General features: G+C 38.2%; 1 protein-coding gene across 1 annotated transcript in view; it reads left to right on the top strand.

The window, feature by feature from the left end:
* LOC149231113 (uncharacterized) overlaps positions 1-13,323 on the top strand; it is a 154,462-nt gene extending 141,139 nt beyond the window's left edge. Inside the window, exons 3-4 of the mRNA XM_089379129.1 lie at positions 12,626-12,690; positions 12,815-13,323. Coding sequence (XP_089235255.1) covers positions 12,626-12,690; positions 12,815-12,895 — 146 coding nt within the window. The 3' untranslated portion in view covers positions 12,896-13,323. The remainder of the gene's footprint in view (positions 1-12,625; positions 12,691-12,814) is intronic.
* The last annotated feature ends 1,376 nt before the right edge of the window (positions 13,324-14,699 follow it).

Raw genomic sequence — 14,699 nt, 5'->3', positions numbered from 1 at the left:
TAGTCTCGCCTACATAACAGACTACAAGCAGGTGTATTGGGAGCATATAGCAGTCACGGTGGATGGTCGAGAAAACCGATGGTGGCGGTGAGAAACCTTGCAGTGGTGAGAAGCCTGACGACAGTGGTGATGGCGTGGTCACTGAGGCTACAACTGCTTGCAAGGCGACTGTTGTCGTTGAGGCTACGACTGCGATTGCTGTTTCCTTATTTATTTTATTTTTTTATATGACATTTATTTTATTTTTATTTTCTCTTATATATATAATTATTTTTATTAATGGCCAAAGGATTGATAGCAGAATGGAGAACCTCCAAACAAACTTTCTATGGCTAAAAACCTTAATTGCAATGACAATGAACTTGACGAAGGGTTGTTGGCCAAAGGCTGGATCAGACTGGCTTGTGCAACAATTAAGTAGCCAGAGGATCAAATAGCTTTGATACCAATATAACAAACAAAGTTCGTACTCACAAGTTAAATACTCTAGAACACTTGGAATATGAACATGTCCATTGAGGATACTGTTGGGAAATCCATAGAGGTGGCAGTTAAATGATTTCCCTTATAAATGACATTATCTTGTGATGTTTTCATTATGATTATTAGTTCTTTCGATTTAACTTGCATAGCTGGATCTGTTTCTTCAACTTGTCTTGACGATGAACCACACTAGTTGGTTCGAAACGCGTCGACAAAGGTCCTTCCTCATGTGATTTACGCCGAAGTTCTTCTTACAATTATCTCTTCTTATCATCAAGACTAATGCCAAGCAACAAATAAACAAGAACAGAAGATGTAGGCACGCTGCCAGGGGAAAACCACACTCTAGGGAAAATCTAGTCAAAATTCTTCATTCAGTAGATTCAAGATGAGATGACCAAGACCCTTACAAACTAGACCAGACTCCCTCCATCAAGTCATCCTTCATCTCTGTGTTTGATCCATGTCACTGTGTGAGCACCGAATCCTTATCATTGAGAGGGTATCGAATTCTTGTTTCTGTGGCAGCATTGAACCTTATCACTGTCATAGCATCTAGACCTTGTACCGAACCTTAATTCACTGAGATAGTACCGAGATCTTCACCACACCGAGACCTCTAATAACATGGCACCAAAATCCTTTACCAAGACTATGGCACTGTGATAAGACTTTATCTATGCGTTTTACATCAAAATATAATAGCATTGAGATAGCAGCGAGATTGTAGTAACACCGGAAAACGTCACTGTGATCACCGAAACTTCATCACCGAAAACTTCTCTGAAATGTGAGTTCTGAGTTGGTGTAATGCGAAGATCACAGGCTTGTATATATAGTGGTATGTCCATCCTAAATGAGCCGACATGACCATATGAATAGATGTGTCACTGTATAACGCTGACATGAATATATATTGACTTTATTTGAGGCCGACCAGAAGAGGCTGACTTGAAGACTCTGATGAGTTGATGACTTTTGCTGAAGAGGATGACTTGATGGAGGAGTCTTTGACCAAACAATAAATGACTTTAACAACAACCTAAAGCCTAGAATGGAGGCTTGACCTATAATTGACCCAAGCATGAAACCCATGCTTTAACAAGTCAATTTAGTAATAATAAAAAATCTTTTTTCTTTACAAATATATTTGACTCAAATACAATAATGAAGACCAAACCTAGTTACGTTCTCCAATAGATACAGGTATATATATGTATATAAATGAGAATATGATTTGGTTGCAGCTGAGGGTCCCATATATATACCTGGGTGGGTACCCCTTCATGAACAATCATGTCTTTTGAGACATGCCTCAATATACTAATCATTATTAACTATTAATTATTAATTATTCATATTCATAACACTTAACATTTTCTCGAAGTGCTTGGAGGTTTTCTTGATTCAAAACATCAATATCCTCTTGATCATCATGAGGATGGTCAGCCATGGCTTCTTCTTGTGGGATTGCATCTTCATTTTTAGTAGTCGCTTCATCTAGGCTTACTTCCAAAGGGCCTAAATGAACATTTCCTTGCCATGTTTGATTTAGGGCATTTGTATACCCCTGAAATCTAGGACCATCTTTTCACCATTTTGGTGGGTATAGGCTTGGATATTCGTGGATATCATCATCATGACAAGCTTCATATATTTCATGTAGTTTGTGTTAGAAATACTGGGGGGGGGGGGAGTGAATCAATATTTCTTTTACAATTGTTATTATGTACCAGTTAAGATCACTTAGTAAAACCATAACATGAAATATACATTAAAAGAGATTTTTATTAACAAAAATAACAAGGATTCCGTTCCTCTTTTACAACAATAATCTGTACAATCCCACTTCTAATTCCTTTAAGGCTCCAACCCTAGACGAAGACTCCAATCTTCAATTTTAAACCAGACTCCAACCTGTACTATACCAAGTTCCAACTTGGTCTATTTGAGGATTCCAATCCTCTCAACAATTCAGGCTCCAACCTAGTTTTCCACAAGGCTCCAACCTTGTGTGAGGACTCCAATCCTCTAGGGCTCCAACCCTCTGCTTCAATTCTTCAAAATGGTTATAGTACTGCTTCAGGACTTCCAATATCTTCTTCAACAAGTCCTGAAAACAACTCCAATATTTGCTTCAACAAATTCTACAAAATGATCCAGGGGCTTAGTCCATTAAAGTCAACTCCAACAATTCTGCACAAACAATCCTCTTCAAAGCTACTTTATCAGGGCTTCAACAATGCTGCTCCAAAGATGTCTTTAATGGCCTGCACAGTAGGTTCTCTTCAAGCTGCTTTAATAGGTCATCAAGAGGTCTTCAACTGTTCTTTAGTACACTGCTACAAGTGGCCTTCAAGATGCTTCAAGGATATCTACAAAACTGCTACACAGGTTGCTTCAAAGGTCTACTTCTCAAATGAACTCCAAGATGCCTTCAATGAGTTCTCAAGTTCAGCTTGAATCTAGCTCTATGGAAGTGTCTCCAAGGCTGTCTTTTCATCAGCTAACAGACCATCTGTTTGATGGTCTTCAAATCTGTCACTAGGTTGCTCACAAGCCTGCACTCAAGAGATGCTCTTCAATTTTTCGGCAAAATATCTTCAAGAATCGATTCAAAAGTTGTCTTCAAAATGGTCTCCAACAAGCTGCTTCAGGTCTACCTTCTATGGTACTTCAATACAGCTGCTTCATAAAATGCACAATAGATCAACTCCAAACAGTCTTCAAGGTTTCCTCCAAAGGTATCATAAGATAGTTCAATAGTCTGTCTACAAATGATGCGCAAAACTCTTGATTTCAAGACTTCAATTCTGCTCCAAACAGTGCCCAATAAACTGCTGTCAAAAAGATTCCAAGAACTATCAAAGGTTTCTTCAATTCTGTCACTAAGTTGCTCTAAACAATGCTCAAAAACCTGCTCTCAAATGATTCCAAAAATTTGCCAACCACTGAACATTTTATGCTACAGTTCTGCACTTTAGTGCCACCACAGCTCCGAGCGTATGTGTGCCAAAGGTCCACAGGTCCGAACTGTGTAGACCACTGATCTGAATGGTATGCAAGCCACAGATCCGAACTGTAAGCCATAGGTGAGAAAACATCAGGTTCTACAGATCACAGGTCCGAAAATGTCACAGATCCATAGGTACAGGTGCGAGCTACAGTTACTGATCACAGGTCCGCAATTTCTCTGCAACAGTCCACAGGTCCGAGCTTTTCTACCAGGTTTGATTCTTGACAATTTGACACTCGTCTAGCACAGGATCATAACAGGTCTGAAATGTGTTTTTCTGCCCAGATTTGAGGTCTGTCTACAAGGTAAACACAGGGCCAGAAAGGGAGTTTGTTCTGAGGTTAACTTATCCTTCAAATTTCGTCCAAACAAGAATCTTCAAGCTTCTTCCTTTCTTCTTTACCTCAGATCCGAATTTAATCTTTTCTTGACTGAATTGCATGGCCAGAATGAGGAGCTTGACTTGGTATTTATACTTGTTTGTATATGTGAAAGGGCGCGTCTTTTGGTAGGAGTGAGTTGACATATTTCAGATCCGACCTGTGCAACAATATATATTAAATTTTGTTTTTAATTCTGGCAAATTCATTATTTCCTTCTCCTTCCATGGACTTAATGCTTGTATCTACTATAGTAATGTCATTATTATCTGAACTAAAACCCCATAGGTTTGTCTTCCAATATCAACTTGGTGATATGGTTTCTATGTATACAAGACCACAGTCTTTTTACTGGACTTTTGGAGAAACCATAATTATTGTGACTATTTTACCCTAAATGTCGAAGGAAAGATTGGTCATTTCAATTACGTCTGTCACGTCTTCTTACTTCCACCCCTTAGTATCACTTAGGGAGTGATAAAACTCACTGCAATGCATTAGCATTTTCCTTCCTTTCATAGTTCTGGAATCACTAGTAATGAAATGAATGCTTTGTCATATGGAAGGCCTATTCCTATGCGTATAGAGAGTTTTAGGGCTGTTTGAGAGGCCACACTTTGTAGGAAGCAGGGGTCTCTTTACATGAAGCTGCATCATTAACTCCATCAGAGTATACTTCTTTATTCATGCACCTGGGGCATATTAGGACATGCTGAACAACTAGGGCTTGCTTGAATTAGGGCTTAAACAATGTTAGGGCTTGACATCCTATTGACATCAATGACAACCTTATCCAACAGATTGCTTGCATCCATTTTAACAAGAATGATACAAAACTGAAAATAAGTCCAACTTTGTACATTTTCACTATGGAGTTTCCAAGGAGACCTTCCAATGGCTTCACAATGGTGCTTGCCTCACCTTGCAAGCACCAAGTTTTCAAAACCCCTAGAGAACAAGGACTTCGTTCTTCTTGTGGGGCCTCCAGATGGGCAGATTTTCCTTGACTTGGGGATGAGCTCATTCGAAGAAACTGAAGTTTAGGCTTCGGATTACGAGGAGGACTCAAAACATCCCTAGAAACAACGCCAAAAATGTTACTGTAAAATCTAGCACCCAAGTGCTAGGCCACTTTAGATCCCTAGCAACAACGAGGTCCACCAACTGTGACCTCAGTAGCGAATTCCCTTATTTTTTTGTGGGAATATATTATCCCCACATGGGAGGCTTCTCTGAAAGGTACTAGAGATTACATAATCGAAGGATTGCTTAGGATAAATACCCTTCGAGGACCTTCTATATAAACACCCTAGAATAATCTTCAATAAATTATGGCTTTGGGTAGAATGAAGTAGTGAGGTCAACACACTGATGCCTCTAGGTAGGTTTTAGGGAATGCCCAAATAGATTTCCAAATGTACACTACTTTGAATTTATTGATTTTACAAAAGTAAAAAGTGATGGAGCATGAGGGATCAATGCTTTGAAATTATCCATGAATTTTTGGGCATATGGAATTAGACAAGGAGCGGGTCAATAGTTGAATACCTTGGATGGAGTGGGAAAGAGAGAAGCACAATGTCTCAATCTAATCCTAGCAACTTTACAAAGTAGAAGACTTAAGGTCGAGGAATGCAATCTAGCTTCCTTGATGGACACCTGATGACATATTTTGAATATGAAGAAAATATTCACAATAGGTGTTGCGTTTTTTAATATCGCACATGGAAAACCCTAACCTAACAATTGTAGCAAAATGGAAGATAATACTCACATTAAAATAACACTATTCATCCAAGCATCACTTCGTCAATCCAAAGAAAGTTCCACCATTCAAAACATATCTTCCCCAACACAATTCGGTTCACTTGAAATATCCAAAGCCAAAATTTACTAGGAAAAATCGCACAAATTTCAGATTTCTATGGAATTTCTCTTCCAAACTCCATGAGAAAATGACAGGAAGTGCACCTCTATTTATAGAGGAGGTGTTCAACTTCCCTCATAATAAATTAATAATTTTCTAAGCTAAAATTGCCTAAATTAACCTAGGGAGTGGCCCAAATCCCTCTCATTACAAATTGGGACTTTTAAATCCACATGTACAAAATCCATGGGCATAAGCTCTCAAATTATTGCCCCTTTCCACAAATGAGGGGCAAACAAGCAACACTAATGTAGTGTCCAACCTCCTTCAACAACATAACTTCCTTCATTGTTAAAATTGGCAACTAGGGTCAAACTCCATGCGGGTCATCTTATTAATGGCAGCTGATATTTTTCTTGGATCACTCTCATCGAGAGGTGTAGGATTTATTTAAAGATCATCCGATTCTGATAAGTATTCATGGAGTTATGAATTTATTTGTGTTATAAGACAATTCGTCAAGGTCGGCCAGCAACTAAATAACACCCACATGTGCTCAATGTTTTAGTATAAAAGGAGATGACTTGAGAGTCATTTCACGCAAACTTCTCTCTTGATTTCTCTCCACTTGTTTTGGGTTTTAGTGTGAGAGAAATCTAGGAGGAAGTAGCCCTAATACACAGGAGGAAAGGAGGCTTAACAATCTGCCCTAGCTGCAGTCCTAAAGAAGCCCTAACGCTGTCCTAAAGAAGCCCTAAACACAGTCCTAAGGAAGCCCTAGCCGCAGTCCTAAGGAAGCCCTAACTGCAGTCCTAGAATAGTCTAGATGCAGTCATCTAAATGAGGTCTTTTCACACTAGGGTAGTTCGCATTTCATAAGGGAAATTCTAGGTCAGATTTGAGGACGGTTAGGGACTATTGTGTGCCCTAACTAGTCCTAGAAATTACAACAGTAATGAAGTGACAAACAACAGTGTTTGTATGGTGTGTTGGCAGCAAAGGAAGATGGGACAACAAGGTCACATGGTGCTGCAAAGGAAGATGGGACAACAAGGTCACATGGTGTTGCAAACACAAATGGGACAACAAGCAATCATAGGAGTAGTAGTCACTAACAGTGGGACAACAGTGTTAGGAATGTGACAACAAGGTGACCCATGAAGTTTGAATGCATGATAGTACAGAAAGATGCATGGGCAGCATGATAGCAATGATGGCATGATAGCAACAATGTTACAATGACAGCATGGTAGTAGCAATGCTACAATGATGGCATGGTACAACAATGTAACAATGGGTCAGCAACAAAGGCATGCTAACAATGAAACAATAGGGTGGAAAGCATGGTGTAGCAAGCAGAGGGGACAATATGGCAAACATGGTTCAACAATGGCACATGATGGTACATGATGCAATACAACGATGGGTACAATCATGATTGATGAAGCATGATGAGATGCAACATAGTGATGATGGGTGCAACATAGTGCAACATAGTGAGGTGCAACATGATGATGAGGAGCAACATACTGATAGGTGCAGCATGGTGATGGAGTAACTTGGGAGAATCAGTTGAAGCAGCATGTCTTCAACTGAGTTCAACTACCTCATGTATCATCTACTTAGAGATGATCTATGCTCTTATTTAGATAAGTCAAAGCGTTGACTTTTGTTGTAAATGCACTATCTCTCTCTCTCTCGCTACTGAACTATTGAAGAACATATAAGAAGAATTGGTCAAGGGTTTTCCCACATTGGGGCTTGTCCCTGGCTAGCGCCACATCTTGTGTCCTCTTGTCTTGGCTTGTCTTTTGCGATCTATGTTTATGTTCTATCTGCAATTTACTTTAATGATGATGCGATTGCTAATCTGGGAAAGATATTGAGCTAATTGTGAAAATTGAAATAAATTGCTCTAATCATAGAACATACCTAAAATTAACATTCTTCAACCTCCAAATATGTCATCCATCAATCTCCAAGCAAACTCCAAATGTAGGTACAATGGCCTACCAACCAATTCTTCAGCTCCAAGAATCTCCAATTAGCCATCTAACCCTTGCTAAGAAAACTTCAAGGTAGGAGCACATGCTGCCAGGTCACCATTTAGTGTGTTGTCCAAGTATCCTCAACATGGATAAGGGTGTCAATGGTGGTCGGGGGGAGATGCCCAACCCCACAACTTCAAATGATGGGCTTCTACTGTATTCAAAACTACTCACAATGGATGTCCATAACATAATCGAGGCCCACAAAAATATAGACTGAGTTTATATCCATATCTCTCCTTAAAGGGTCAACCACATCAACTTAAGGTTGGCTCCACTCCAAATTACATTTGTTTTAACATGAAAGGACAGGTCGGCTCCAATCCAAATTACATCGGTTTTAACATGCAAGAAGAGGTCGGCTTCAATCCAAACTACATTAGTTTTAACATGCAAGGACAGGTTGACTCCATGCTCTAATCATCCCAGTGCTTAGCATACATATAAATATAAGTTTCATTTGCATTTTGCACCTCCCATTGGACCTTGACTTTGGTCAATTCTAGATCACTATATTAGGCTAAGGACTTTACTTCCATCAATAATCTTGCTAAGTTACACATGTAATGAGTGTCCTCATGACTTGAAGCCTCCTTGTCCAAGTGTGAGTGGTAGCGATGCATCTAGTAATAATTTCAAAACTCTAAGATCAAGCTCAAATGTCATCCATAATATTTGGACTCACAACCTTTACACAACTTGAGGTATGGATACAAGTGTTGTTCTTTGAGTCTATCCATATTGATTCTTGTGCTTATCATTTAGACAAGGGGCTGCAACTACTACACACAAGGATGCCCACCCATTTTAGATTTCTAATATCCAGGTGTTGCAAAAGATATCTCCTATAGATGAATAACGAGGATGAAAATTTAGTGCCTCTATTGTGATGAAAGGCATACCAAAGCAATGCACTGATAAGCCTGGGGAATTAACAAAGAAAGCTGCAATAGTCAATTCTGACAATAAGCCTGGTTTCTGCTCTACAGGGTATGCTTGAAACAAAGATTTGATTGGATTTGTTCCTACATCTTTCCTTTACTCATACAAATTTTGTCCTTTCAATGCCTCACCAGAGGGCCCTCTCAATTGATCGTGGAGTGGCTTTCTTACTTGTATTGTTCCATATCTCATAATGGAAATGGAACTTTTTTTGAAGGGTTACCCAACAACATGATGGGTAACACTCCTTAATACATAAACATGACAAGAAAGAGGACACATTGCTATAAACTAGAAATATACCTTACCTTCCTTTCAAGTGACAACAACAAATTATCTAACTTAACAACAAAAATTAACAAGGGAGATGGATAGGAAACACCTCAACCAAAACTCTTCTTTAAATGATGGATTTTGGCTTGAGGCGCGATTTGTCCTTTCATCATCTTGGGATGCTCTTTAAGATAGCAACTAGATAATCACTCCAAATAAAATAATGATAAATGCATAATCAATGGGAGTGCTCAGCAAGGATGGTGTTTATTCCTCATTGGGATGCTAAAAAATAATGTTAAATATAGCAAGAAGAGTTATGGAACCCTCAAAGAATGTGCATTAGCCCTAATCCACGTGCCTTTATAACCAAATCCTCCTCCATGTAAAAGTAGTGTGACCTTGGAATGTCTGCAAAGAGGAGGGTTTGGGACTGTCGCTGCAAAATATAGCAGCCTAGCGCAAAGCTGCACTAGGTGTGGTTGGACATTATGGCAATAAGAGAAAGGGTTGTTGTTGTCACCTCAACAACTTTTCTCCTACTCTTTAGTGGAATTAAACCATAAGGGAGGCTTCCCTAAATTACCTAGAAAGATATTCTAATGCTATGGCTTAGGGGGATATGTCTATTGGGGATAGAGTATCGACAAGGCCTAAGATGGCCCAAATGTGCTATAATAGCATTCAAATACTCTATGCCTAGATCGAGGAATAGGCTGCTATAAGTTATGGTTTGGATGTTATGCAATGAAAATGTATTCATTGTCATATAGCAACCCAAGAAAACATCTTAGAATAATATTCAACAAGGACCAAGATCTTCCAATAGAGACTAGGGTTTGACTAGGGAAATTGTTTCTATGGCTGTTAGGTATACATAAATAGCGAGAATGAGAGTGACATCAGACCTGTTGAAGAGGTATAGACCATGGACTATGCTATATTTTTCCTTCATACAATTTATAGGTGCACTTCCTAAATTATGAGCCACAAACATCCACTCAAATTTCAATTTTATGCATAAATCTCACTTTTAAACATTCAACATACAAATTATCATTGATAAAACAATAAACTTACAAAGTTCTCCACAAAAGGCAATTTTTTCAATCCTAAAACAATGTCTCCATATCACATCCACAAGAAAGTCACACAAATAAATATCACACCTTGCCCATAGTAGCGAAAAAACTAGCTCGCACTCTCTTAGAGAGGAAAATAATTCAATGTGTGATGATGAACAAATGAAATGAGGGGAGCCTGTATTTATATTAGAGCTTCCCCACTCACTTCTACAATATACAACTAAATGAGCCCTACTAACAAGTTTACTTTAGGTGTTCCATAATATAGAGGTTACAAGCCAACCTCATAGCTTAAAAACATAACAAAAATGCCCACAAGCATGGGAGAAAATCCTCCTTAAGCATAGCATCATCCAAATGAGTACTAAATGCCACAAGTAAGTGTAATATGGGCTAATGAGTGCTCCATACTCCAAGATGTAGCTCCTAGATCACGGGCATGCCTCCAAAGTGCCTCTAAGCCAAGATGTTATATTTGTGGCGCCCAATGTCTCCCTCCAAAGGGTAAGAGTGGTGATGTGGCACTTTGTCACTCAAGCGATGGGGTTCATAAGTGGTGTGCAAGCCCTCCCCTGTCATCACAAGGATGACCATCATCAAGCTTCGGAACAAGTGATTCCCATCAAGCAGTGTTAAGGCCAACTTGGGTTCATCCGAGGTCCACTGGGCACATCATGAATATCTCCAACACCAAGTCAATGTTTCAACATCTAGTGGTACCTCGAAGTGTTAAGCATCATGTGGAGTAATGAGGTAGCCCAATGCTCTGCTCTGGATAAGTAACACTGCATCAACTAGGTCATACTCTCTCTTTGGAATGGGTAAAACAATTTTTGTAATGCTACTGAGAAAGTAGAGAAATCATGTCAAAATGCCTCTGCTGCTGTGATGAAACCACTTGACAAAATCCTCTCAAGATCAAGTGAAAATCCAATCAGTAGGGATTGGAGTGACAGACCTTGCCCTGAGCGTTGTCGCATTCTCATGTACAATTTGAGTGACAACACAACATAAAGGGTAACAGGGCTAAAAGGTACATTTTTTGGGCAATCTAAGATTATAAAGGCCTCATTATATATATATATATATATATATATATATATATATATAAACTAGGGAGGGTTGGTTTTTCTTTTGTAAAGGGACTATATAAGTCCATGTTTAGTTGTTTTATGAAGAAGCTTCCCAATGCTATAGGGGCCAATATTGTTTTCCTAGTAGATTAACATGTTTTTTTTTTTTTTTTCATTTTTCAGTATTGAAGATCAAACTATGCATTTTAAATTGTTGAAACATGATAAAGGTTGATATCAATGTAGTGTTTAAGGTGGTAGGATTTATGCTAGGTTGATTTGTAATGATTCAAGTACCCATTTTAGTTTTTAGGTAGGTTTGCACAAAATATTGTAAAAGGGGTCAATTGGTACATGTCATACTAAAATTATGTTAGATGGGATGAATGGGAGTCACACAAATTAATTGTGGTATTTGGAAACACTGGGTATATATGCTTTGTAGAGGAAACTTGACCTTTGTAATACAGCTTGGTTGGAAAGTAATGTAAAAAGTGCCCAAGTGGAGGTTGACACTAGTCATGGTCACAACCAAGTTAACATAGACAATAGTTTATGATCCTAGACCCCACAGGATAAATGAATGTTGGGACACTGGAACAAAATGTTGTCTTTTGTGTCGCTCATGAGGGGGTGTTAATGTTGGGACAAGGATGATAGTGGAATGAGAATGCATATGCTTCAACGTAGGTCATCATGGATTAAAGGTTCAATAGGTGGTATGATGAGTAATGGCTGGATTGGGAGTGAATGGTGCAGTATAGGAAAATGGTGAAGTTGTATAATTGTTGGCATAGAGGAGAGATGGTGTATGGTACATGTGCATGATGGAGCTGTTGGTAGGAGGGACAAGTACATGGCACAGGAATTATGCCTGGGGCACATGTGCCTTGTCTTGTCTCCACAAGGACTTTTCTCTTACATCTCTTGTTAGGAAGCTTTTGGTCTTTTTGACCATTGGGGAGGGGGGTGTTGGAATATACTGGTCACCTACTTGGTTTGAGGATGTGTGCGTGTGGGGGTGGGCTTGTGTGACAAGAATAACTGCGACTATTGATGAATAGAAAAAAATCCAAGGTTACATGGTAGGTCGTTATATGTTGGTGTATTCCTACAAGGAAATTGATTTCTTCTGAACAATACACTACTTTTTCTTGCATTATTTATTTTTGTGTACTTTAATACTACCATTCAATCAGCATTCCAAGCTCACAAACGACTTATTTATCTGTTGAAAACTAAGAATGTTGATAAATAAATTTTCCTTTACTCTTGCTCCTTCAACTTTCAAGTTAAATCTGATGATCATCTATTGGATGTAACCTTGATTGAGATAATGTTTTATTTTAAGTCTTTAGACTTGTCCACATCCTTTTTTTTATACACTTATTCTTTATGGGAGTGTATATTGGAGTAGAATATTTTTTTAATGGATATATCCTTGTGATACTATTACAGATGCCTTGAGTTCTTTACGTGAGGCGAGTTCCAAAGTCTGTCCAAATAAGGGCTTCATGGAGCAGGTCTGTCTTATCTATTCTTACAATTTATATCTTTCTCATTGGTGTTAGAGATTGAAATAAGATATGCAATCACTATAGATAAAATAGGTCTAACATTAATGCTTGCTTTCTTCAATGCCTTTAGCTCCAAATGTTCGAGGAAATGGGTTGTAGGATTGACCCTACGCATCCCGTGTACAAAAGTTTCAAAGCATCAAGGACATAACGGATTCCCTTTCTCTATCATGTTTAATGATTATACAATTTTCGCTATTTTCAGTGTTACCTCATTAGTTTGAGTTACATGTTAGCAAAATAAGCTTGGTTTTGAAGTTGATATTAGATCTTATTTTCATAACTTCTATTCTTGGCTTTGGAAAAAGATCATTTCTTCCTCAAACCTAGGTGCTACATTGAAGCAAATGTTTGAGAACAGAGATTAAGAATTAGGAGAGGAAATAATTTTTCCCTACTCAATATATTAATATGCTTCTTGAATGGAACTGATTCTCTACATTGCTGTTCCAAGGGTATTTATGTACATGGCCTAGGCCACTTTATTTGAGTTCAAGTTTCAGTTTGATGAGAAGGGATAATGTGAATGCTATTTTATCCTTTTGCAAAGTTGGTAATAATAATTGATAAATACATACATAGCAATGTCAAATTTATTATAGCTTTCATATTTCTTGATAATTAGGTGGTGTGCATCAACTTCAGAGTACATTGTATCTTTCCTTAATTAATGGATACCTCATTTCCATTTTTAATGTTCTTTATTGCTCACTGCCTAATCATTTTTTTTCTTTTCCAAACAGTTTGAGTTTAGAAACAATTGACATCTCTTGATGCCCTTCTCGGATGCATGCTTCGCTTATAATCCTCGTCCATGTCATCTTTACTTGAAAGCTTTTTGCCATCTATCACATGTTTTGTGGAGGTTACCATTGATACTTAAAATTAGATGCTCATGAATTATAATAATATACATATAATGTCAATCATTTTGGGCACCTCTTTTTGTACATTGCTGAAGCTCCTGTCAAGTATTTATAGCAGTCATTGACTACAGAATCATTGGTATCCATCTCGAATGATTCATTCTATAATTGCTATAAATATACAAACACACATGAATACATATGTATTAAAAGAATCAATGATATATTTAATTTGATTTACATGGGCGTATAGAAGAGAACTCTTGCTCTTTTAAGCTTACAGAATGATGTCATTATGCTGAAAGTGTTCTTTTATTGGGGCAATACGACTCGGAATTTTCATCATCTGTTGAAGACCTATTAAAAATTGTTAAGTGTCAATGTTTTGTTTGGTTCAAGGTTTATGTTGTTGCTGTTGTGTCTAAAACTTTCACTTCTATCAGTGACCACAACATTTGCCTATTATCCAAGTAGAGGGTGCAATTGTAGGAGAGCCCACATAGATGAGTTATATTTTTCTGGCAATGTAGGGAGGTATTGTGATCCAACTTTCTAAAGGGATCATATAGAGTATCTCAAATTTTAATTCACCCTTGGCCTAGCAACAACTATGAATCCACTGCAAAGCTGTCACAACCCTCCATACATGAAACTGGAAAGGGTTGTTTAAGATGGTGGGATGTCTCAGGAAGCAACAGAAGCAAACATGAAGCTAGCCCTCCGACATGATCTGGATAAAGAAGGAAAAATAGCAGAGTTGGGAGATTTCATGGAGAAATAGTGATGGATTGATGGATATTGTGTTGCTCATAAAATGAAATAAATGTTTCCAGTTCTAGAAAAGGGATCAAATTGAAGAGGGGTCGGATTGCGAGAGCTAGGATTTTTGGAAAGGTTCTAATAAAACGGGATTCAGAACAGATAGGCTTAGAAGAGGGTAGGGTGGCAGTAGTCAGATATTTGATTTTCATGTTGCGGTTGGGAACATTTTGGAGTTAAACATATTGTTTGAGAAGAAGTCTTTGGATATGGACATGGAAATGGAGGAGCTCTAGTAGTTGCTAGAAAGCAAGTTCAATGGGAAAATAA

Source organism: Pinus tabuliformis, chromosome J (assembly GCF_031772625.1).
Source record: "Pinus tabuliformis cultivar Carrire ecotype Pingquan chromosome J, CPIR1, whole genome shotgun sequence".
Lineage (NCBI taxonomy): Eukaryota > Viridiplantae > Streptophyta > Pinopsida > Pinales > Pinaceae > Pinus > Pinus tabuliformis.
The sequence above is the reverse complement of the archived record's forward strand: the minus strand, read 5'-3'. Positions and strand labels throughout refer to the sequence as shown.